Source organism: Schistocerca serialis, chromosome 5 (assembly GCF_023864345.2).
Source record: "Schistocerca serialis cubense isolate TAMUIC-IGC-003099 chromosome 5, iqSchSeri2.2, whole genome shotgun sequence".
In the NCBI taxonomy this organism is placed as follows: Eukaryota; Metazoa; Arthropoda; class Insecta; order Orthoptera; family Acrididae; genus Schistocerca; species Schistocerca serialis.
In genome coordinates this window covers 263,101,883-263,126,204 of record NC_064642.1, presented here as the reverse complement: position 1 = coordinate 263,126,204, position 24,322 = coordinate 263,101,883, and the positions used below count along the sequence as shown (strand labels likewise).

At 38.2% G+C, this 24,322-nt stretch overlaps 1 protein-coding gene across 3 annotated transcripts in view; it reads right to left on the bottom strand.

Moving 5' to 3' along the window:
- LOC126481631 (uncharacterized) overlaps positions 1-24,322 on the bottom strand; it is a 259,917-nt gene that overhangs the window by 44,584 nt on the left and 191,011 nt on the right. For all 3 annotated transcript variants that reach the window (XM_050105528.1, XM_050105529.1, XM_050105530.1), the window contains 3 exons: positions 18,645-18,702; positions 5,335-5,534; positions 4,615-4,672 (listed from right to left, as the gene is read on the bottom strand). In XM_050105528.1, the coding sequence (XP_049961485.1) occupies positions 4,615-4,672; positions 5,335-5,534; positions 18,645-18,702 (316 nt within the window). The remainder of the gene's footprint in view (positions 1-4,614; positions 4,673-5,334; positions 5,535-18,644; positions 18,703-24,322) is intronic.

Here is a 24,322-nt window from a genome sequence, read left to right as displayed (position 1 = left end):
TTGCTATATGGGGAGCAAAATAACTGATGATGGTCGAAGTAGAGAGGATATAAAATGTAGGCTGGCAATGGCAAGGAAAGCGTTTCTGAAGAAGAGAAATTTGTTAACATCCTGTATTGATTTAAGTGTCAGGAAGTCATTTCTGAAAGTATTCGTATGGAGTGTAGCCATGTATGGAAGTGAAACATGGACGATAAATAGTTTGGACAAGAAGAGAATAGAAGCTTTCGAAATGTGGTGCTACAGAAGAGTGCTGAAAATTAGATGGGTAGATCACATAACTAATGAGGAAGTATTGAATAGGATTGGGGAGAAGAGAAGTTTGTGGCACAACTTGACCAGAAGAAGGGATTGGTTGGTAGGACATGTTCTGAGGCATCAAGGGATCACCAATTTAGTATTGGAGGGCAGCGTGGAGGGTAAAAATCGTAGAGGGAGACCAAGAGATGAATACACTAAGCAGATTCAGAAGGATGTAGGTTGCAGTAGGTACTGGGAGATGAAAAAGCTTGCACAGGATAGAGTAGCATGGAGAGCTGCATCAAACCAGTCTCAGGACTGAAGACCACAACAACAACAACAAGGCACTGTACGTACAACGGGCTACGCCCATTTCCAAAGGAACAAATTCTTTTTCATCTTAATCTTAAGTTGACTCATGATTATATTAATGTATACCATGAATTTTATATGTTTATGATTACTGTACGTCACTATCTGGATGACTGAGGAGCCAAATAAAGAGAGATGTATACAAGGTGCATTACTTTCCTTCTGACCTTTAAGATAATCCATGTAGAGAGGAAATTTGCAGTTTGTAGATGGATTGTATTGGAATTTTATGACTGTGATTAGTATCCCACAAGGCATATTGCAGTACATGTCTTACACAAGAAGACTGATTTCAGAGGGGGCTACCATTTGGTTGGAAGTATTCTAAAAGGTTTGGATTCAGGTATGTAAAATGCAAAGATGGAAGATGCATTCTGATGGAGACATCTGATATTCTAACAGTTAGGGCACTTTTTATGAGAAGATATTGTTGCCCTATTATTTATCTTGACTAGACCTGGCTCAATCAAGATACAACCAGCAAGTACATCTAGCAGGTTTCAATGTGCAATGGTGACTTGAAAGTGCCAACTGGAAAAGAAAACTCTCTTAATGCTTGTCATGAAGGATCATCACTATAAGGCTTCATCAAAAATTAAAAGCTAACATTTACTTCTAGCAAATCTAGCAGTTACCATGGAAAGATGATTGTAACTAAACATTCATGTTTAAGTTTATTATGTGGTTAAGAGGATGGTTATTTGATAAAAAGGAGTAAACTCTTACCAGATAGGATAGACAAAATGCACTGAAAAGTTCAAAGAAGGGCAGCTCATTTTGTAATATTGCGAAATAGAGCGAGATTAGCATGGATATGAGACACAAGTTGGAGTGGCAATCAATGAAACAACGCCATTTTTCATTGCGAGAAGATCTATTCATGAAATTTCAGTCCCAAACATTCTCCTCCAAATGTGAAAATACTTTGTTGGCGACCACCTACACACGAAGAAATGATCAAAAATAAGAGAAATCAGAGCTTGCATGGAAATATTTAAGAGTTCATTTTTCCTGCATGCTGTCAGAGTGGAAGGGTAGAGAAAATGCCTGAATGTGGTTTGATGAACTCTCTGCCATGTACTGACGTATGAACTGCAGATAAGTCATGCAGATGAAAATGAAATGAAATGTCGTGTGACTAGGGCCTCCCGTCGGGTAGACCGTTCGCCTGGTGTAGGTCTTTCGAATTGACGCCACTTCGGCAACCTGCGCGTCAATGGGGATGAAATGATGATGATTAGGACAACACAACACCCAGTCCCTGAGAGGAAGAAAGTGTGCAGTGGCTAGCATGTAAAACTGTTTACATTTTGGACTGCTACACAAAAGTGGAAATCTTGGAGGAAGTCACAAGTGCCACACATTACACGGAACTTGACTGCCAAGCTGGAGAAATGTGTCAAGAGGTTCTGGGGCTTCATCCTTACCACAGCCAATACAACCCAATAAAATCTGCATTTGTACTAGTGAAAGGAACTGCATTTTCAGAATTAAGGATACGCAGAATTTACTCGAGAAAGCTCTTGATGGTGTTAATGTGGAAGTCTAAGTTAATCATATACACCACACCAAAAATTTGCAAGAAAACAATGTCTTGCAGGAAGACAGACAAAATTTCATTGAAAATATTGTAACGATACATACAGCAGAGGTGCTGAGTCGCAGATAGGCACAACAAAGAGACTCTCACAATTAAATCTTTTGGCCATTATGGCCTTCGTCAAAAATAAATACACACACACACACACACACACACACACACACACACACACAAACGCAACTCACACACACGACTGCAGTCTCAGGCAACTGAAACCACACCTGAGAATATATTTAATTGGGAAGGCTCAAGGAAGGAGCTGTGACTGCTATTTTCCTACATTATTTTGAAGTATTTTCTTGGCATATCATTCTGCAGCCACATAAAATTGTTTAAAAGATATACATGCCAACTTTCAAAAACAAAAAATTGAGAGATTCAGTTTTAAATATGAGGTGGTACACCAAAAACCATGGCCCATTTTCCAGATAATTTCGGAACAACTGGTATCTTTCCCTAAAATGTCACAAAGATATATAAAAGGATGGCAGCCAAAAACAGTTGCAGGATAGAATTTTTTTATTAAAATTCTTGACCAAGGTTTCGGTACATATAAATATACCTTCATCAGAAGTACATTTCCTGAATAGAAAGACACATTCATTAGAAAAGCCATATCAACGAAAGTGAGAAACAGAAGCTTAAATAACGGTGAAATTGCTAAAGTAATACAGGCACACAATCTTTAGTACTTACTAAAATTACATCATGCACTGGAGAATAATGAAACAATTATGCCAAATTGTTTCATTATTCTCCAGTGCATGATGTAATTTTAGTAAGTACTAAAGATTGTGTGCCTGTATTACTTTAGCAATTTCACCGTTATTTAAGCTTCTGTTTCTCACTTTCGTTGATATGGCTTTTCTAATGAATGTGTCTTTCTATTCAGGAAATGTACTTCTGATGAAGGTATATTTATATGTACCGAAACCTTGGTCAAGAATTTTAATAAAAAAATTCTATCCTGCAACTGTTTTTGGCTGCCATCCTTTATTGTGAAGAATTTTAACAGTTGCTGCTGCAGCCATGTTTAAAATCTTGAAATATATAAAAGGTATAAAAATGCAAATATAAACACTAGAACTATCCTAAACATTGACTCATAAAATAAGGGAAAGGCAATCCCTTACCTATCGTGGACTGGAGTGTGATGCACAGAAACACACAATAGAAAACAGTTAATCTTCCAACTATTTCTGTTCTAACAGTTTGACCACAAGTTTTTATCATCTTATTTTCGGCTTTAACTTCTTGTAACGGCCCACCACACTAAAAAGTCACCTCCACTTTTAACACTGAATTCCATTTTTCTACCATTATTTACAAACTTTTCTTGGTGACTTTTTGTTTCCACACACTTTGAAACGTTGTTTTTTCCACACAGTGCTATGCAAATGTCACATTGGCAAAAAGTACAAAATGCAAATGAAGGACATTTCCTAGACTCAAAATTGCACAGAAACTGTTCCAAATATTGCTTCAAGACAGAAGTTTATTATTATTATTATTTTTTTTACCATAGCAAGAAATAAAACACCAAATCAAAATATCATGAAAATAACAAATAAGATACGTGTGAAATAACTACTTACTCAAAAATAAAACCTTTCTGTGTTTCAGGTAATAAAACAGCATTCTTAATTATCCACTCTAACAATTTATACGTATTATAAAAACACTGAATAATATGCGACTTCAGTTAAGCGGAATGACAACACACAAACACAAGTCCAAACAAAAGCACAACATTGAGCAATATAAGTACATATTCTACAAATGTGCGAGAGTGAGGAAAAACAATTAATATATAGGTTGTGCACGACTTTCTGACTTCTATAAACTTCGATATGTATACTGATTAAAAACGACTAATGAGTGAAGGACTTCCAGCCACTGGCCAAAAAAACTTGAGTGGATCATTTCCAAAGCAAAAGTATTATGTGTGATGATTGCTAAAAATTGGGAGAAATAATGAAATAATCAGGTTGTTGGAGAAAAAGTGGAAAAGCAAGTTTCTTGCCTAAATTGGAGTGTGGCGACTCATATGTGTGCCAGACAGCTTTACTGACAGTACTGTTCAATGGTAAAGTTTGCTGTGTTCAGGCTTTATCAGCTCGGCTTCTATAATATATTCTCAACTTCTTGGTAAAATGGTAATTTGTGTGCATATATAACCAATTGTAATCATGTTCAAAATTTCCACAAACTACCAAGTTAAATCTCCAGCTACTGTATTCTACTATGTGGATGTTTGTGCAATAACAAACACACTACAATGCCTATATTATTGGTTTGACTGCTGTGTAATTTTTTGTAAAGAAGTGTTACAGTCACTTGGTAAGAGGTTTAGGCAAAAGTCATTGAATTCAACTGAAGTTTAACACTATCATGTAACTTACCTTGATTTGTCTGGCACTTTGCGTAGCTGCTTTTCATTCAGTTGACTTCTAACAGCACCTGCAACAAATACCCATTTAGAAGTGAACTTTAGCAGATACACTCAAGTGAAGTTTAGCAGATACAATTTATCAGCAAATTGGGATATTCTTACAATTAAAGCAGATACAACTTATCAGTATACGTGGACATTATTACAATTACAAGTCAAATGTTTCACATTTAGTGCAAGCTTTAAGATAATCGGGAAAAAATTCTTTTACTTAACAATATATACCTCCTCAGATTCTGTAGGAAATGAGGTAAGTGTTTTACAAAGAAAGTACAAAACTTACAAGAGAAGCTGCAAATTTTGGGTCTGTTGAAATGTAGTTCCAAGCACATATGAAACCAGCAGACATGCATGCAGAGTAATTTACTGGCAACAGCAATTCTCGGATATAAACTATGACATACTGTAGAAGACAGAGTATCTGAAAATTCATTCCAACGACACACATTCTCTGGTTTAAGCAAACAGCTACCCTGTATGTCATTACCACAGAGAGATGTTAGGTAAGCGTAAACATTTAAAAATCACAACTGGCATTAATATTAATTGTCAATGACAACAGGGTCTACTTTCTATTGTAATCTAATGGGAAATCATTAGATGTTGAGAGTGCTAACGATCTACACAGCCAAACATTAGGTAATTTATGATTACAGAAGTAATTACTTACTTCTTCTATTTTCTGTCTGCCTTTCATTCGATACCAGCCTCAAGTGGCTGCTTTTACTATTGTTCAATGGTGAAGACACACATTTTCCACTAAACCTGTCTTTCCTGGATATATCTTCAGAGGCCTTTCTTAGGGACCCCTTTCTCTCTAACAAATTTTGGTCTGCAGCAGGTACAGGTCTCAAATTTCTTTCTTCTTGTCTAAAACAAATGAAACATTAAGACAAAAAAGGAGGAAAAAAATTCTTTTACTTAACAATATATATCTCCTAAAAATGTAGAAACAAGGTAAGTGCTTTAAGAAGAAAGTACAAAACTTAAGAGAGAAGCTGTAAAATTTGGGTCTGTTGAAGTTTTCTTCCAAGCACATATGAAATCAGCATACATGCAAGCAATTTAATTAATCATAAATTTAAATGTGATCTCTCAGGTTTTGTTGGCATGACTGATTGATAGTGTGTTTCTGGGTGTTCTGTCAAGTTGTCATTTCCATTTTATGTACAATATTTCGATGAGCAACCCAGCAGTCTTTTTCAAGTGCTGCAGGATTTCCTGTTATGTTTACTTGCTGCCTGGAACCCAACCAGACTGTGAGCTATTGTTGGTTTCATGCTTCACTAAACTCTCATTAATACGGCCATCAGTTGTCCGGCCTCTCAGTAATCCGGCATACTTCCAGCTTCTAGTCGTTCAACCTGAAATAACGCCTACAATAATGAAATTTCATCTACAACAATATTGTTAGTTAATTACAATGTTCAACCTTCTGGTACACCTTGATCTGTGGCTTTCCTTACGGATCATTATCATGACTTCTAAAGGGAAACACGTTATGCTAGACCTTCAGCAGAAACTTTTTTAAAAAAACACCTCGCAATTAATAGCAGATGAGATTATTTGTAATCGGGAGAACAAGAACTCTTCAGAAAATTTGCACTCTTTATTGCCTAATAGCTAATAACTTGCTGTTTTGTGTGTTGTTGTTGTTGTTGTTGTTGTTGTTGTGGTATTCAGTCCTGAGACTGGTTTGATGCAGCTCTCCACGCTACTCTATCCTGTGCAAGCTCCTTCATCTCCCAGTACCTACTGCAACCTACATCCTTCTGGATCAGCTTAGTGTATTCATCTCTTGGTCTCCCTCTACAATTTTTACCCTCCACGCTGTCCTCCAATGCTAAATGTGCAATCCCTTGATGCCTCAGAACACGTCCTACCAACCGATCCCTTCTTCCAGTCAAGTTGTGCCACAAACTTTGCTTCTCCCCAATCCTATTCAATACTTCCTCATTAGTTACGTGATCTACCTCCCTAATCTTCAACATTCTTCTGTAGCACCACATTTCAAAAGCTTCTATTCTCTTCTTGTCCATGTTTCACTTCCATACATGGCTACACTCCATACAAATACTTTCAGAAACAACTTCCTGACACTTAAATCTATGTGTGCTATAAAATTAAATATAGGATACATAAAACCAACAAAAACAAGAGATAAGCAAAAAATTACACATTCCTTCAATCCTTAGCTCCCAGTTTTCTTTTTCCTCTCTCTCTCTCTCTCTCCCTCTCTCTAATCTTGCTACAGCTTTACATGGCGTGCTTTCCTTTCTGCGAAGGAATCTATTACCTCATCAAAGTTCGTCAAACGTTTTGCTACATGAAAAATCGAAATGTCGTCATCTAATACTGAAAAAGCTGTTAACACAAATAATACCCAAGACTGATGTAGTTTCTCGATCTGATTACGTCTATTTTGTCAAAATAGGCCTTTCTAATATTGCAGCAATTTTGTAACACACACCAAATAAACAAGACTGTTTTGGCACAAATGGCCATTTTTATAACAAGACAGAATATAATTCACGAAGTACAAATATCAAATGCCTATTAGGCCCACTACAAGTAAAAAGCTTTATGTTAGGAAATAGTTTCACATTTCATTCATACGCAACAGTTTCTCAAGCACGAGATCGAAAAGTAATATTATGAAATTTTTATATAAATTTGGAATCATCTTATTCTTCCATAATTTGTGTGATGTCCCCGTTTCTCCTCCTTCCTCATTCTAAGAAACAATCTTCTCATCACCAATTCTGTAGCTATTCCTGCCATTGTCAAAATCTGTTCGCCAATTAACTTCACTAACCCTGCCAGAATCACAGGTTTAGTTATCTCGCGATTATTTTAGGCACTATTATGTGTTCGTCCAACACGTTTTCCGTGTTAGTTCCAAAATAGAACTTAAGTGGCTGCGAGTCGGGGACTGTACAACTGATCCTTACTAGTATAGTGATCTGCCAAAAAATTTTCTGTCAAAATTTCATTTTCTTGGATACACCGAGAAGATAATACGTAATCTTTCTCACCTGTTATTCCTGTCAGTTGTTCATTTCCATTCTGGTAGTCTGAATCTATAGATTTCGCTAGTAATTATAACAACACTGATCATTCGCAAACCCAGTCAACCACATTATCAGACAGCGATTGGCATTCATCTGTTTGGCTTTACTCCACTCACCTCGTATAGCCCCCCGTTCCCTTTTGGCTGCGGAAAGTTTATTTCTAGATGCGACGAGGATTCTCCTGACAGACACATCATGCGTTCAAAAATCAACATATGATTAATTCATAAATCAACTTAAAATGTGTTCAAAAATGTTCAAAAACCAACAGGGAAGCATTTCGAAATTAAATGAATAATCGAAAGACAAATGTGCACTGGATGCTAGGCGTTTTGTGAAACAAGTTGTTTTCCTCATGAATATGAATATGAATTTTCCCGGTAGCATCTAGCTGCTTGCTGCAACAGCTTGCACATCAACAGCCACATTCCTGTAGCCAGAACCAGGAGAATCTACAACTCAAACACGACTCAACTGCGCATGTGCACGAGCCCACACGTAACTCTAAAACGAATCTAATGTAAAAAGTTGTGACTTCACGCTCATCGGAGGCAATTTGTTGTTATGCAGCATTGCATAGTCTATCTAAAGCTTTTGACACATTTTGCCGTTGGCAGACGCTTGCATGAGCACTGTGTGTCGTCGTATATGGCGCATTTCCTTTGCAATTTATTTTTAGTTTTTTCTTCTTCTCTTGTTTATGTTTTATTGTTGAAGTATTATTCTGCAGTAGCAGGATACAGTAATATCCTCTGTTAGAGTATTGGTTCTTCCCAGACAAAATTACAAAAATTTAACTGAAAACTAAAACAATGAAAAATTCCCGGAATTCTACAAAATTCCCGGGTTTTTCCCGGTTTTCTCCTGGATGAAAAAATTTCCGGGTTTTTCCCGGATCTCCCGGTTGTCCCGGGTCATATACTCTCTGTGCTGTTGTTGAGTCCTGTGCAGGTCCATCTCATCCAGTTTATGAGTGAACATTGTTAAGGGAACTGCATGCAATGGGCATCTGGAGTCAGGCCCCTGCTCACAGCAGCAGATGAAGCTGTGTACCTTCAATGGCCCAAACAACACAAAAACTGGACAGTAGCCGAATGGAGCCATGTAATCTATTCCAAAGAGTTGCAATTTTGCCTCTTTTCAAATGATGCAATGCATTGAGTGCAGCGATGGCCGAATGTGACATTTAACTTACACTGTATGGAAAGATGTAATTCAGGCTCAAAGTGAATTTGTATTGTTTGGGCGGGTGGAAGGGAGTGGTGTTGTGTATACCATGAACTGGCTCCACCCATTCAGGTTACTGTAATCATGAGCCAGGTTGGCTTCCAAAATAGGGTTGGAACTCGTGAAGCTCTCTTCTCCTTAAGTGTACCTAGTAGCTATAATTAAAGTGCAGCTACCCATAGAGGTCCAGTGTGGGCTCTAATTATCACATGGCAGTGAAACTTGGTAGATATTCTAAGGTGGAACAGACTTACACTTGAAAAAAATTAGTTCCAATTTTGACTGTCAAGTGCAGAGCTGGCGCAGTGAATGCAAGAAAGATGTACAGAAATGTTTCCATACATAGTGGGTTAAGAATGGGACATGGGCAGAAAAGATCAGACAGGTAAGAAAGGTATACTGTTGATTTTGTTATTAACCACCGCTTCCACAATTCGTTCAATATGGGCACCAGAGATTGCAGTGAGATGCTATATAGCAACAGATTTGCACATGGTGGACAAAACTGGAACTAATTTTCTTGCAGAGTAAATCAGTTTCACAGTAACGCATTAGCATATCTAACAAGTTTCACTGCCATACGATAATTACAGCCCACATTGGACCTCCGTGCATAGCTGCACTTTAATTACGGGATGTATATGTGGATATGGAAAAAATTGGATTTTTCCAAATTTCCCGGTTAAAAATATACTCTTTCTTATGAAGGAACATTTTTTCTGTGTTAAGTGACAACATACTTTCCTTCAGAGCTCTAAAACTTCCTTTTGATGGTAAAGATTTTATACACCAGCCTAGAAAACTACACCCAGCACAAAACAATGGGTTTTAGAACGATCTTTGATGTGCAGCAAATTGTAATCTATGAAAATACCACAACAAATGCGAAAAACTGACCTTGAAACTTGGTCTTTTTTAGCATGTGTTACTCTTTAAGATATATCAAACTCATTAGCCCGCTACTGCAGAATAATACTGCAGCAATAACATAAACAAGATAAAAACACCAAAGTAAAACATTAGTTGCAGAGAAAATGCATGATTTACAACAACAAAACACAGTGCACACACAAGTGTCTGCTGTTTGCATTTCAAATGGCTCATGGAAACATATTGTGAATATTAGTATGAGGAGTGTTACTTTCAAATTAAATTTCCTTTTGTGCACGATGAATTATGTTATGTGTCAAAATGTGTGGTGAATTTTTTAAATCATGGAGCATTTAACCCTCACTGAAAACTTACCGCCTTGTGGACCAGTCATCTACAAAAATTCAGAGTATGAATGTCAATGTGTACACTTGTTTCAATGACTATAAAAAAGCCTTTGACAGCATAAGACAGAAAGAGATAGTGGAGATTTTGAGGTGAACAGTATTAACCAATACGATTAGTGCATCATCAGTGTGCTGTATTGGAATCAGACCACAGGTGTAAAAACTGATCAAAGAACATCAGAAGCAACTACAATTAGTAAAATCATTTGTCAGTACTATATACTATCACATCTCTTGTTTAACATTTACTCAAAGGCAATTTTCAGGAAAATGTTGGCAGAAGAAAGCAACAGGATTATTATAAACAGAAAAATAATCAACAGGAACAGGTACACAGATGATGCCATTGTCATAGCAAATGATCTACCTGTGCTCCAATGCATGACAGACAATTAAAACCAGCACAGTGAAGAGTTTGGGCTGTTTGTCAGCACTTCCAACACCAATGTTATGGTCTTCTCTAAAAGATGAAATGAAGTAAATCTTGTCAATAAAAAGAAATAGGATTGAACATGTACCCTCCTTGAAGTACTTTGGCACTGTGATGGAAGAGCAGTGTGACTGCAAAAAAGAGAACAGATCTAGAATAGAACAGGCCAGAAGACAATTTATTAGCAAGAAAAAAACTTTTCATAAGATCAGATCTTAGCCCACAACTGAGAATGGAAATGAGTCTCATTGTTCTCTACGGATGTGAAACTTAGACCCTTGAGCAATATCTAGAGAAAAGAACTGATGCTTCTGAAATGTATCTGAATCACTGTCTCTTTTGTATACCTTCACTGGATGAAAAAGCAAAAACAGCTATTGCTCACTACAAAACAAAGGAAAACTCAATACGTAGAATATTCACTGAAGACCTAAAGAAATTGGTACACCTGCCTAATATGTATGCCCCCCACAAGTACGCAGAAGTTCAGCAACAGGACATGGTCTGGACTCGGCTAACGTCTGAAGTAGCACTATAGAGAATTGACACCATGAACCCTGCAGAGCTGTCCATAAATCCGTAAGAGTACAAGGGAGTGGAAATCAAATCAAAGCACATTATGAGGCATTCCAGATATTCTCAACAATGGTCACATCTGGGGAGCTTGGTGGCCAGCGGAAGTGTTTAAACTCAGAAGAGTTTTCCTGGAGCCACTCTGTAGCAATTCTGGACATGTTGGGTATCATATTGTCTTGTTGGAATTGCCCAAGTACGCCAGAATGCACAATGGACATGAATGGATGCAGATGATCAGACAGGATGCTTACCTATCTGTCACCTGTCAGAGTTGTATCTACTTATACAAGTGTCAGGGGTCCCATACCACTCCAACAGTACACATCACATACCATTCCAACAATACACATCACATACCATTACAGAGCCTTCACCTGCATGAACAGTCCCCGCTGACGTGGAGGGTCCATGGATTCATGAGGTTGTTTCCATACCCATACACATCCAACCGCTCGATACAATTTGAAACCTACCAGTCAACATGTTTCCAATCATCAACAGTCCAATGTCGGTGTTGATGGGCCCTGGCAAGGCGTAAAGCTTTGTGTCATGCAGTCATCAAGGGTACACAAGTGAACCTTCGGCTCTCTAAGCCCATATGTATGATATTTTGTTGAATGGTTTGCACACTGACATTTGTTGATGGCCCAGAAATGAAATCTGTGGCAATTTGCAGAAGGGTTGCACTTCTGTCAAGTTGACTGATTCTCTTCAGTTGTTGATGGTCACATTCTTGGAGGATCTTTTTGCGGCCGCAGCAATGTTGGAGATTTCATGTTTTACCGGATTCCTGATATTCATGGTACACTCGTGACATGGTCATATGGGGAAATCCCCACTTCATCGCTACCTTGGAGATGTTTTGTCCCACCGCTCATGTGCCTACTGTAGCAACGCGTTCAAACCCACTTAAATCTTGATAAACTGCCATTGTAGCAGCAGTAACCAATCTAACAACTACACCAGACATTCCTTGTCTTATGTAGGCACTGCTGACCACAGTGCCATATTCTGCCAGTATTTGAATATGAATGTCCATACCAGTTTCTTTGGTGCTTCAGTGTACTATAATAGTCAAAAGACACCACTTATTGTAACTCATCACTGAAGAGAAAATACAAAGGAACAGGTCTGTTGGGGCACAAAAGAACTCTTGGGAGGAGGACATTCGGAGATGGTACGACTTGTAAAGGGACATCCTCTTCTAGCATTACTTTTCCTCAACAGTAGTTGTCAATACCAGTATTATTTTTCAAATTTTGGACAGGTCATTATTATCTCAGTTGCTTTTCTGAAAACTTTCATATAATTTTATACATAGTATGTTATATTTCAAGTTAAAATTGATGAAAATGAATCAGTTTATAAAATGTTTCAGTCTTGGTGTTATAATCGACAAAAGTACAGTTAAAATTGTTTTTCTTTAGAAACATTTGAAATTACAAATTAATGGCACACTTAAAATTTCCATTTTTAATTACGCAATACTGTACTGCGTACTATGTTTATTTCTGGATTCATTTATAAAATAATAATTGAAAACAATAATGCAACACAAACTAGTAGAAATTCATTTGTTAAAAAAAATTGTAAACCTTTTGGAATATGGTTATTTCCCCAGAGTGCAGCAGTCATAAGCGTGCCTCTGATGTGATTGGACATATTTTTGTATTTTTTGCGAACAATGTAATTTCCGTTTTGTTAATGTGAAAAATCAAAAAACTGTATGCTATACTAAAATGTAAGGAATATATTAACATAAAAACAACAACCTCCAAATTTATTTAGCTCAATTCAACTGCGACATTTTCAGCTTCAAGAATCAGACTCCTAGACAAGAAGAACTGGAGCCAACTCTACATGAAAAGCTAAGTAAACTATAAAGTTTATTGTAACCTTCGCTCCTCTTAAATATTCATAAAAGACTAATGTGGACATTAGACGGAATTAGCAAGGAGGAGAGAGATTACAAACTACATGTCAGACGATGCCTCCAATTCTGCAATGTCACATCCACAGGTGGGTACTTCAACTGCCAAACTCTGTCAGGAGAATGCACTGGGATCTGGAGCAAAATCCATGTCGTAACTCGTCCTAAACGTGTTCCATTGGGTTTAGGTCAGGACTATAGGCATGCCAGTCTGTCTCAGGAATGTTATTGTCCACAAAAGATTGCCTGAAGGTTGCTGCTTTATGACAGGGTGCCAATACAATCATTGTCTCCAAACTGGTCCTCTACTGCAAACAGCATACAAAGCTGTGAAATGCATTCACATCCTTCCACCTAAGTGTTTCCTTAAGCAAAATGATCCATACAAATTAATGGCACACTTAAAATTTCCATTTTTAATTACGCAATACTGTACTGCGTACTATGTTTATTTCTGGATTCATTTATAAAATAATAATTGAAAACAATAATGCAACACAAACTAGTAGAAATTCATGATGATTCCAAGATGATCCATAACCGCAAAACACATTCACATATCATAACACAACCTCCTCTGGGTTTCACTGTTGGCACTATACATGACGACAGGTAATGTTTGAACAGTGTGAGGTATCATTCCAAATCACTAGTTTCCAATCATCCAATGTCCAGTGATCTCTTTCTTCACACCACTTCAAGTATCACTTACCTTTAACTAAAGAAATGTGTGGCTCATGAGGAGCTGCTTGATTGTTGTAACCTGTTCTTTTTAACTCCCTACTCATATTCACTATACTAGCTGGTAGCACTCTGGAACCCATAAGTGATTCCTTCCATTAACTTCACTTTACAAGCACCTTCCCATGATGCTCGACAGTCCCTGTCCACCAGTATAAGAGATATGTCTGGTCCTTATTTAGTTGTTGTTTCCATTTCACAATCACATCAACAACAGTCAACTCAGACACCTTTAGAAGGGCTAAAGCCACCGTGATGGATCTGTTACTTAGGTCAAATATAACCAACAGCCCACGTTTGAAGACACTGAGCTTCCTGATGGACTCATTCTGTTGTTACTGCTTCTCTCTTAAGAATTCAATACTCCCCTTCTTCTATTACACTGATGAGTCCACCTATCACTGACATCTAGTGGGCAATTCCACATTACATAGTAGTGTTCCAAGACTTTGGATCAAATAGTGTAGGTAGTTGATTTACATTTACACAGCCTTCAATCATTACAACATATACTTCAGATTCTATCACAGATTCAGCCTGCTTTGTAATGAACAACTGTGCCAAGTTTTGAAATGACTCTCCACTGCCAAAAGCAAATAGTAATTGTAAGTCTCTAGTTCACTGAATTGCTTTCTCTGATACTTGTTTCTTCCTTCGATATAAAAGGTATTATCAAATACACCAGAATTTCAAACTTGATCAATGACATACAAGTGAAGTTCCAAGAAGCAGTAATGTTACACATATTCAACTTCCACCCACATTATTCCCACCATATATTTTACAGCCCCCCCCATGAGCCATGGACCTTGCCGTTGGTGGGGAGGCTTGCGTGCCTCAGCGATACAGATAGCCGTACCGTAGGTGCAACCACAACGGAGGGGTATCTGTTGAGAGGCCAGACAAACGTGTGGTTCCTGAAGAGGGGCAGCAGCCTTTTCAGTAGTTGCAAGGGCAACAGTCTGGAGGATTGACTGATCTGGCCTTGTAACAATAACCAAAACGGCCTTGCTGTGCTGGTACTGCGAACGGCTGAAAGCAAGGGGAAACTACAGCCGTAATTTTTCCCGAGGGCATGCAGCTTTACTGTATGATCCCCCATTCGGATCTCCGGGCGGGGACTACTCAAGAGGATGTCGTTATCAGGAGAAAGAAAACTGGCGTTCTACGGATCGGAGTGTGGAATATCAGATCCCTTAATCGGGCAGGTAGGTTAGAAAATTTAAAAAGGGAAATGGATAGGTTGAAGTTAGATATAGTGGGAATTAGTGAAGTTCGGTGGCAGGAGGAACAAGACTTCTGGTCAGGTGACTACAGGGTTATAAACACAAAATCAAATAGGGGTAATGCAGGAGTAGGTTTAATAATGAATAGGAAAATAGGAATGCGGGTAAGCTACTACAAACAGCATAGTGAACGCATTATTGTGGCCAAGATAGATACGAAGCCCACGCCTACTACAGTAGTACAAGTTTATATGACAACTAGCTCTGCAGATGATGAAGAAATTGAAGAAATGTATGATGAAATAAAAGAAATTATTCAGATTGTGAAGGGAGACGAAAATTTAATAGTCATGGGTGACTGGAATTCGAGTGTAGGAAAAAGGAGAGAAGGAAACATAGTAGGTGAATATGGATTGGGGGACAGAAATGAAAGAAGAGGCCGCCTGGTCGAATTTTGCACAGAGCACAACATAATCATAACTAACACTTGGTTTAAGAATCATGAAAGAAGGTTGTATACATGGAAGAACCCTGGAGATACTAAAAGGTATCAGATAGATTATATAATGGTAAGACAGAGATTTAGGAACCAGGTTTTAAATTGTAAGACATTTCCAGGGGCAGATGTGGACTCTGACCACAATCTATTGGTTATGACCTCTAGATTAAAACTGAAGAAACTGCAAAAAGGTGGGAATTTAAGGAGATGGGACCTGGATGAACTAAAAGAACCAGAGGTTGTACAGAGATTCAGGGAGAGCATAAGGGAGCAATTGACAGGAATGGGGGAAATAAATACAGTAGAAGAAGAATGGGTAGCTTTGAGGGATGAAATAGTGAAGGCAGCAGAGGATGAAGTAGGTAAAAAGACGAGGGCTAGTAGAAATCCTTGGGTAACAGAAGAAATATTGAATTTAATATACAAATGCAGTAAGTGAAACAGGCAAAAAGGAATACAAACGTCTCAAAAATGAGATCGACAGGAAGTGCAAAATGGCTAAGCAGGGATGGCTAGAGGACAAATGTAAGGATGTAGAGGCCTATCTCACTAGGGGTAAGATAGATACCGCATACAGGAAAATTAAAGAGACCTTTGGAGATAAGAGAACGACTTGTATGAATATCAAGAGCTCAGATGGAAACCCAGTTCTAAGCAAAGAAAGGAAAGCAGAAAGGTGGAAGGAGTATATAGAGGGTCTATACAAGGGCGATGTACTTGAGGACAATATTATGGAAATGGAAGAGAATGTAGATGAAGATGAAATGGGAGATATGATACTGCGTGAAGAGTTTGACAGAGCACTGAAAGACCTGAGTCGAAACAAGGCCCCCGGAGTAGACAATATTCCATTGGAACTACTGACGGCCGTGGGAGAGCCAGTCCTGACAAAACTCTACCATCTGGTGAGCAAGATGTATGAAACAGGCGAAATACCCTCAGACTTCAAGAAGAATATAATAATTCCAATCCCAAAGAAAGCAGGTGTTGACAGATGTGAAAATTACTGAACTATCAGCTTAATAAGTCACAGCTGCAAAATACTAACACGAATTCTTTACAGACGAATGGAAAAACTAGTAGAAGCCAACCTCGGGGAAGATCAGTTTGGATTCCGTAAAAACACTGGAACACGTGAGGCAATACTGACCTTACGACTTATCTTAGAAGAAAGATTAAGGAAAGGCAAACCTACGTTTCTAGCATTTGTAGACTTAGAGAAAGCTTTTGACAATATTGACTGGAATACTCTCTTTCAAATTCTAAAGGTGGCAGGGGTAAAATACAGGGAGCGAAAGGCTATTTACAATTTGTACAGAAACTAGATGGCAGTTATAAGAGTCGAGGGACATGAAAGGGAAGCAGTAGTTGTGAAGGGAGTAAGACAGGGTTGTAGCCTCTCCCCGATGTTGTTCAATCTGTATATTGAGCAAGCAGTAAAGGAAACAAAAGAAAAATTCGGAGTAGGTATTAAAATTCATGGAGAAGAAATAAAAACTTTGAGGTTCGCCGATGACATTGTAATTCTGTCAGAGACAGCAAAGGACTTGGAAGAGCAGTTGAATGGAATGGACAGTGTCTTGAAAGGAGGATATAAGATGAACAACAACAAAAGCAAAACAAGGATAATGGAATGTAGTCTAATTGTGATGCTGAGGGAATTAGATTAGGAAATGAGGCACTTAAAGTAGTAAAGGAGTTTTGCTATTTGGGGAGCAAAATAACTGATGATTGTCGAAGTACAGAGGATATAAAATGTAGGCTGGCAATGGCAAGGAAGGCGTTTCTGAAGAAGAGAAATTTGTTAACATCCAGTATTGATTTAAGTGTCAGGAAGTCATTTCTGAAAGTATTCGTATGGAGTGTAGCCATGTATGGAAGTGAAACATGGACGATAAATAGTTTGGACAAGAAGAGAATAGAAGCTTTCGAAATGTGGTGCTACAGAAGAATGCTGAAGATTAGATGGGTAGATCGCATAACTAATGAGGAAGTATTGAATAGGATTGGGGAGAAGAGAAGGTTGTGGCACAACTTGACCAGAAGAAGGGATCGGTTGGTGGGACATGTTCTGAGGCATCAAGGGATCACCAATTTAGTATTGGAGGGCAGCGTGGAGGGTAAAAATCGTAGAGGGAGATCAAGAGATGAATACACTAAGCAGATTCAGAAGGATGTAGGTTGCAGTAGGTACTGGGAGATGAAAAAGCTTGCACAGGATAGAGTAGCATGGAGAGCTGCATCAAACCAGTCTCAGGACTGAAGACCACAACAACAACAACAACATATTTTACAGTGTATTGTCATCCACCAAATATGACTTTGTATAAATCTTTGAATTTTACATTGTATTACTGAACAACTATCCTCTTCACAAGACACAGACTTGTAATTATACAATTACAAAATGTGATAAGTTTGCCACCACTGTGGACATAAACAAACATCAGATGCTGTTGCAAACATGACGTGAACAGTGTTGGAAACAAGGTGATGACCCCTACAATGTTTGCTCTTCTTGAGATGCACTGTAATAGAAATGGATTTTGCTTATTTTGAAACTCCCCATGACATTCTTGACTAAGCAGTCAGCATTCAACACTAACCTCGTTTTGTTATTACTCACAAAATAACACTGGTTCATAGGCACTAAACAATATTAACTTATTTTGCCTTTTCATATGAAGTCCAGTACACAATCAAAGTTTCTGAAAGATTCTTTCATAAAAATAAAATAGTCTTTTAAAGATTGCACAGAATTTCACAATATTCAACAATAAAAAATAATGCTGACAGAAGTGAAGCATAGCTTAACGGCAGAGATGGCAATAATAAACAGTCATTGCTTGAAATTGATTTCTAAATTATTTCCAACACCAACATACATCAAAACATATCAAAACACAAAAATAAGTAATGGCTGTGTATCTATGTAAATTACAGAAGCTAAAGATAGGTTGTTTTAAAATTTCTAGCGTATACAAAAGACTGAGGTATCCCCACCTTTTAGAAGGTAATTCTTCCGCATCTCCAGTACACTGTCTGCCATCAATACCGGGTCCTGGAAATACATTTATAGATACAAAATCAGAACATATGATAAAAACTGTGGCCTAAACAATATGTAGTCAGATGAAGTAATAGAACTTTATGAAAAGTAATATGTAATTACAGCAGATAGGACATCGGAAATAAAAACTTTATACGTTTTTCACTGTTTTGGTGAGGCAGCAGACAGGGTAAAATTAAGACAAGTCAAGTCTCTATGTGCCCTGCCAAGTTATTGGTTCAATCATTTTTTCATAGCTGTACTGATTTATAAAGAGAGAATAGCAAAGACAATCACACACAGCACCTGAGGATAACTAATATGTCTCTGCTATTTGTGTGTAAAAAATGGAAGTAACAACACGGTTTGCCACAATGAAATCTGTCTTAATTTTAATTTGTGACTATATATGTCTCATAATATACCAATGTACTTAACATACCAATAACCTACCCATGTGGAGCCTAATGTAACAAAGCAAAATGATGAGTAGGTGACTTTTTTAAAAAATATATAAAACTTATCAATTTCACTGCAAAACTGTTTGTCTATTGCAACTAGGTTGATCAATTTTGAAGAAACCTATCACCACCCAATAATATACCACAAGTAATAGTTTCTTTGTCATGTTCACAAAATCAAAAAAACTCATTCCTGAGAAAGAGCACTTTCATATGTACATAATATCAAATATTACAGAACCTTCTTAATTTTTTATGAGAACTAATCAAAGCGTTGTAATTCTTGAAAATATGAGCAATGAACTTTCGTGAACTGGTTAAAGAGTGGAAACTGCGGAGAACGATCAACAAACTATAAGCTGATAATGTAGGTGATGATACGGTGTGGCAAATGTGAGGACAGTGTCTCACCTAACAGAACTTTCTGAGTGATCTATATGATAACTGTGAATGGTATCATGGCCATGATAGGGGTCAAACCATTACTCAATGACAAGCATTGAAAACAATGCACAGTTTGCTTTGTCACATCTACCAACAGATAGTGTTTCCTTATTGACAGGGAACTGTACAAAGGAAGCAATACATTTTATTTGCGACACAAATCATATTTTTACTTGCCACAAACATTACTCTTGTGTCGTCCACAACTGTTTTTATCTCCAAAACAACTAAAAGCACCTTTCTAGTAGACAGATCACATGGAAGCCAAAAGATAAGGATTCTGAGCAACACCACCTGTATCAGCTGCCAACATTGAGAAGACATTGGCTGTGAGATCTTCTAGATGCGAGTAACGATCCCACAAGAAGTGATCCACAGGAGTTAAATCTGGTGACTGAGGTGCCCAAGCAGGTGGACCACCTCGGTCTATCCATCTTTCACCGTATTGTCTACTGAGGTGTCTCCAAACCACAAGTGAGAAGTGAGGTGGTGTACCATCATGCTGAAACCATATTTCCTGACTGACATTCAGTGGCAAAACTTCCAATAATGGGCCCAATACATTTTGTAGGAAGATCAAGTATGCAGGACCAGCTGGCCTGTGTGGAAGGAGGAACAACCTAATCACATGACCGTCCAGAATCCCTGCCCACATGTTAACACCAAATTGGTGCTGAAATTCCTGAATGTGCGTGGCATGACAGTTTTCGTCTATACAGACATGGCGGTTTTACAATTCAGAACAAAGTCCTTGGTGAACTTACACTCATCTATACACAGAACTTGACATGGAAGCACGAGTATGTCAATGCAGCAGTGCAAGAAACAGAGAGTAGGGAATGCTTTGTAAAAAATCGGCTGGACCCACAATGCATATGCTTTTTAAGTGTTACAGATGTAATTGTTGCTCATGCAGAATGTCCCAGGCAACACTGTGACTAACACCCATCACACAAGCAACAGTTCAAGTATGTGATCACACATCCTCTTCTACATATTGTAGTGATCTTCTCCAAATTTGGGCTGCAGCATTGCCATGGAGTACCACAGTATTCCTTCCTCAAGGTGAAAGAACCTGTTTCTCAGAGCCACAGCAAAACTAGGGCAAAACGTTTGTGTGATAACTTGTTATGTTGCGGAAAATGTTCTTGATGCAGCCAATTAGCAGCTCTTCCATTCCCTCAAGCTTCACCATACACAAGGAACATGTCTGTGTACTCTGAAAATGTGTAATGAACCATGTTAACTTTTATTGGAGACACACAGGCATTGAATACTTCTCGCAGCAAGGCATCAGGTGACATCTGACATATAACACATCCTCCTGTCTACCCTACTGTAGGTTTGTAATGGGAATTTCCGAACACCCTGTAGAGCTGAACATCGTTCTTGTGCTACAGTAGAACTTTCAACTTCACCACTGGACAGTGACTGACAAGCACTGTGGGTTCTGACACAGATATGGGCACTAACATTTTGTAGTGAAAAACTGGTCACCATACTCAATAACTGAACTTCGTGCAGAATAAAAATGTGTGTGTTAATGTCATCGAAAATATGGTTCCATGATGAACAAACACTATTCCATGCTCAATTAGTTTAACCTTGTGGTGACAGAGACCAGTGCTACAAAGGCCAAGACTATGATGTATAGGTCACTCCCTCCACAGTGTGCGTAGCAAAAATAATTAATGGAAAGCTGAAATGACATTGCACTAACTATGATTGATAGACGAGTGCAACAAAAGGTGTATTTATTGTTGTAGCTATGAGGATTTTATACAGAAGTTTCAAAATAGTTCAAAAATCAGCTCAGATGGCACTGTACGCTGTGCAGCTCATACAGTATCTGCTTGGCTAATTAAGCTCATCCTCTTCAAGTAGTCTTTGTAATCACATCACAATCTTTTTGACGTGTCCACCATTCACAGGACACAGGTGGCACAAAAGAACAATGAAATTTGCCATCACACCCTGCAGCACCTCACGGAAATGGATTCAGACGTCACACAGATCGCCAATTCAAGGATATTCTGCATGGTGGGACAGTTCAGGTAGACAGTGTCTTTCAATGTGTGTAGTGTTATATGCCATTTAGGCAAATGACAATTCCCACTCCCTATTCATGACAAGGAATGAAGATTGTTATAGAATAGTGCAGTAGTATTAGCTGGTGAATATGTTGCAACACATTCTGTGCGCAGTTGTTTTGTTTCACGTTTGACAAATGTAGAATGGAAAGGTGTGCCATTCGAGTAATGGCGATGGTGCAATGGCGGGTAAATGTCTTCACCTGCTGCAGGTGGGCCTTTTATGTTCTGACATCACAGTTTGGCAGTGTCTCAACTGTCAAAGAGCAGACACCCTCTCCAAGAATGTAAACAGCAATGAACAAAGGAGGCTATAAGATGAAATGTCACTTACTTACAAACTACCACTTGTCAAGGCTTTGAGGAGGATGATATGTTTCAATTAAATTGTATCTGCTCCACGTTATGAAGTAACTGCGATTTGTACACCCACTGAAACAAATACAGGACAGTGAATGATGAAATGTTGATATCGTATTGTAATTAGAGTGGATATTGTTTTTCCCTCAACTAATAATGTCTGGAAAGGAGATGAGTTCAAGTCTTTCCAGGGCTATCTACAGTTCTACGGAGATACTGCTTTGCAGGACCTCCACATAAAGAAGACAATTAATGACAACCGAGCTCCATTAAAGGTAAATTAACATTTGACATGTCGTTTGTCAGATAAAATGTGTTATTTTGACTCAGTTCCACAACATACAAAGAGAGTCAAAAACATTTTATGTGTCCCACAAAATCTAGTCACAAATTTGTAATAATCCAATGTATTGATTACATTCCTGATGTATTCACCAAGAAAGTGAAACACCAGTTTAGTGATTGTTTCTTGCATAAAAAAAGGGTCTATAATGCCTCTGCTGCATATCGTAGCCAAAACAGTAGTTTTGGGAGAATAGAGTGGTTTTGCTTCACACAAATGGAGATTTTCAGAATCCCAAAACTGCCAGTTTTGTTTATTCTTGACTCCATCCAGATGGAAGTGTGCTTCATCTGTGAATCGAAACAGCCAGTATCTAATCCTTCATTATTAATCACCAGGAGCATCTGATCTGCAAAGTCATAGCTCATATTACTAGGGCATGGTGGATTCAGATTTTGAATGGAAATGTATAGGTTCTGTCTCAGTATTTTCTGCATGCTGGAGAGCATCAAATGAGTCTCTGCTGCAATTCTTTGGACAGATTTCCTTGGATTTATCTGAATAATTCCAGAAACAATGGCAACATTTTCAGGAACAACTGCAGTTTTTTGCCTGGGGCCAACATTCTCCATCAGATCATCGGCCAGGCTGTCCATTCGTTGGAATTTGGTGCAGAGCTTGGGAATGGTTTTCATAATGGGTCCTCTTACAGCATTAAATCGTGCTTGAAAACTGCGTCATGTCAGCACAGGACTGTGGTGTCACAGCAGCAGAAAAAAACCCTAGCTTAATGGAGTATATGACTTTGATCTCTTTCTTTAGTATACTAACCTCCTCTCACATTTTAATGATGGTACTTAGCACTCTGAGATGCAGGCACTATTTATGGGTACCACACATTATGACAACAATACCATCCGTTAGCAGCTTTTCTAACTATTTCAAAACTTCTGTATACTTTCAGTGTTGAATTCTTACAGTTTCCAAACTAAACATACCATATGTCGCACTCATCTATTGATCTCAGTTTTAGGGATATTTAATTTTGAAATGAGGGACTCACTTGCTGGACACCCCGTATGAAACCTCTGCCAAACACTTAAGTGTGAGCTGTAGAGTAACCATGTAGATGTAAATTAACTAATGTCAAATACTATAGGCAACAAAACTGTAATAAACACGTGAATCAATAAATTGAGAAGTAAAATACCTTAGTGAAAGGAAAAATGTAAATAGTATTTCAGACTACTTGAGGAATATAAATTTTTATCTTTTCTTTTCAATAACTGCCAAAACTCTTTACACACCAGAATGACCACGCATGTTAATGTGCCCCTTCTGGGACGGGGAGTTGCAGTGGCCCAGAATTAAATTCACCCACTGGACCTAAAATGAAAATCAGTATGCCGGACAGCCTGGATGTCGGTTTTAGGCAGTTCCCCACACCCACTAGGTGGATACCAGGCTGGTACCCAAATCCCACCTGTCACACAATTTTTGAATAATGACAAACCTTTCATCCATTTTCACATGGATAACACTTCACGCAAACAGGTGGAGTACACATATTTCATCCCCAGGGTAACAGGGTGGCAACAGGATGGGCAACCAGCCACACCTTAAAATAACCACGCCATATCCATTGATAACCATGACAAATCTGTGCCAAACTGGATCAAAGGCACAAGAAGAAGAAGAAGAAGAAGAAGAAGAAGAAGTAGAATTGTTAAAACTATCCAATAGAGCACAACAGCACAACCACCTGGCTGGTATGTTTGTACTTATCCAAACACCTAAATTTATTATGAAAATGTTGACTTGTTGAATTAGAACTGAAAGTGAGAATACATACTTGGCTCATGTACAAAAATGGGGTTTGTATAAGGTCAAGATAATTGTTCCCTGATCTGCAAAAGCCGGCAAAGATCTAACAAAAATGGGTATGCAACCAGAAACTGACACTGCTTTAATACAGCCACTGAGACTTTCTGGAC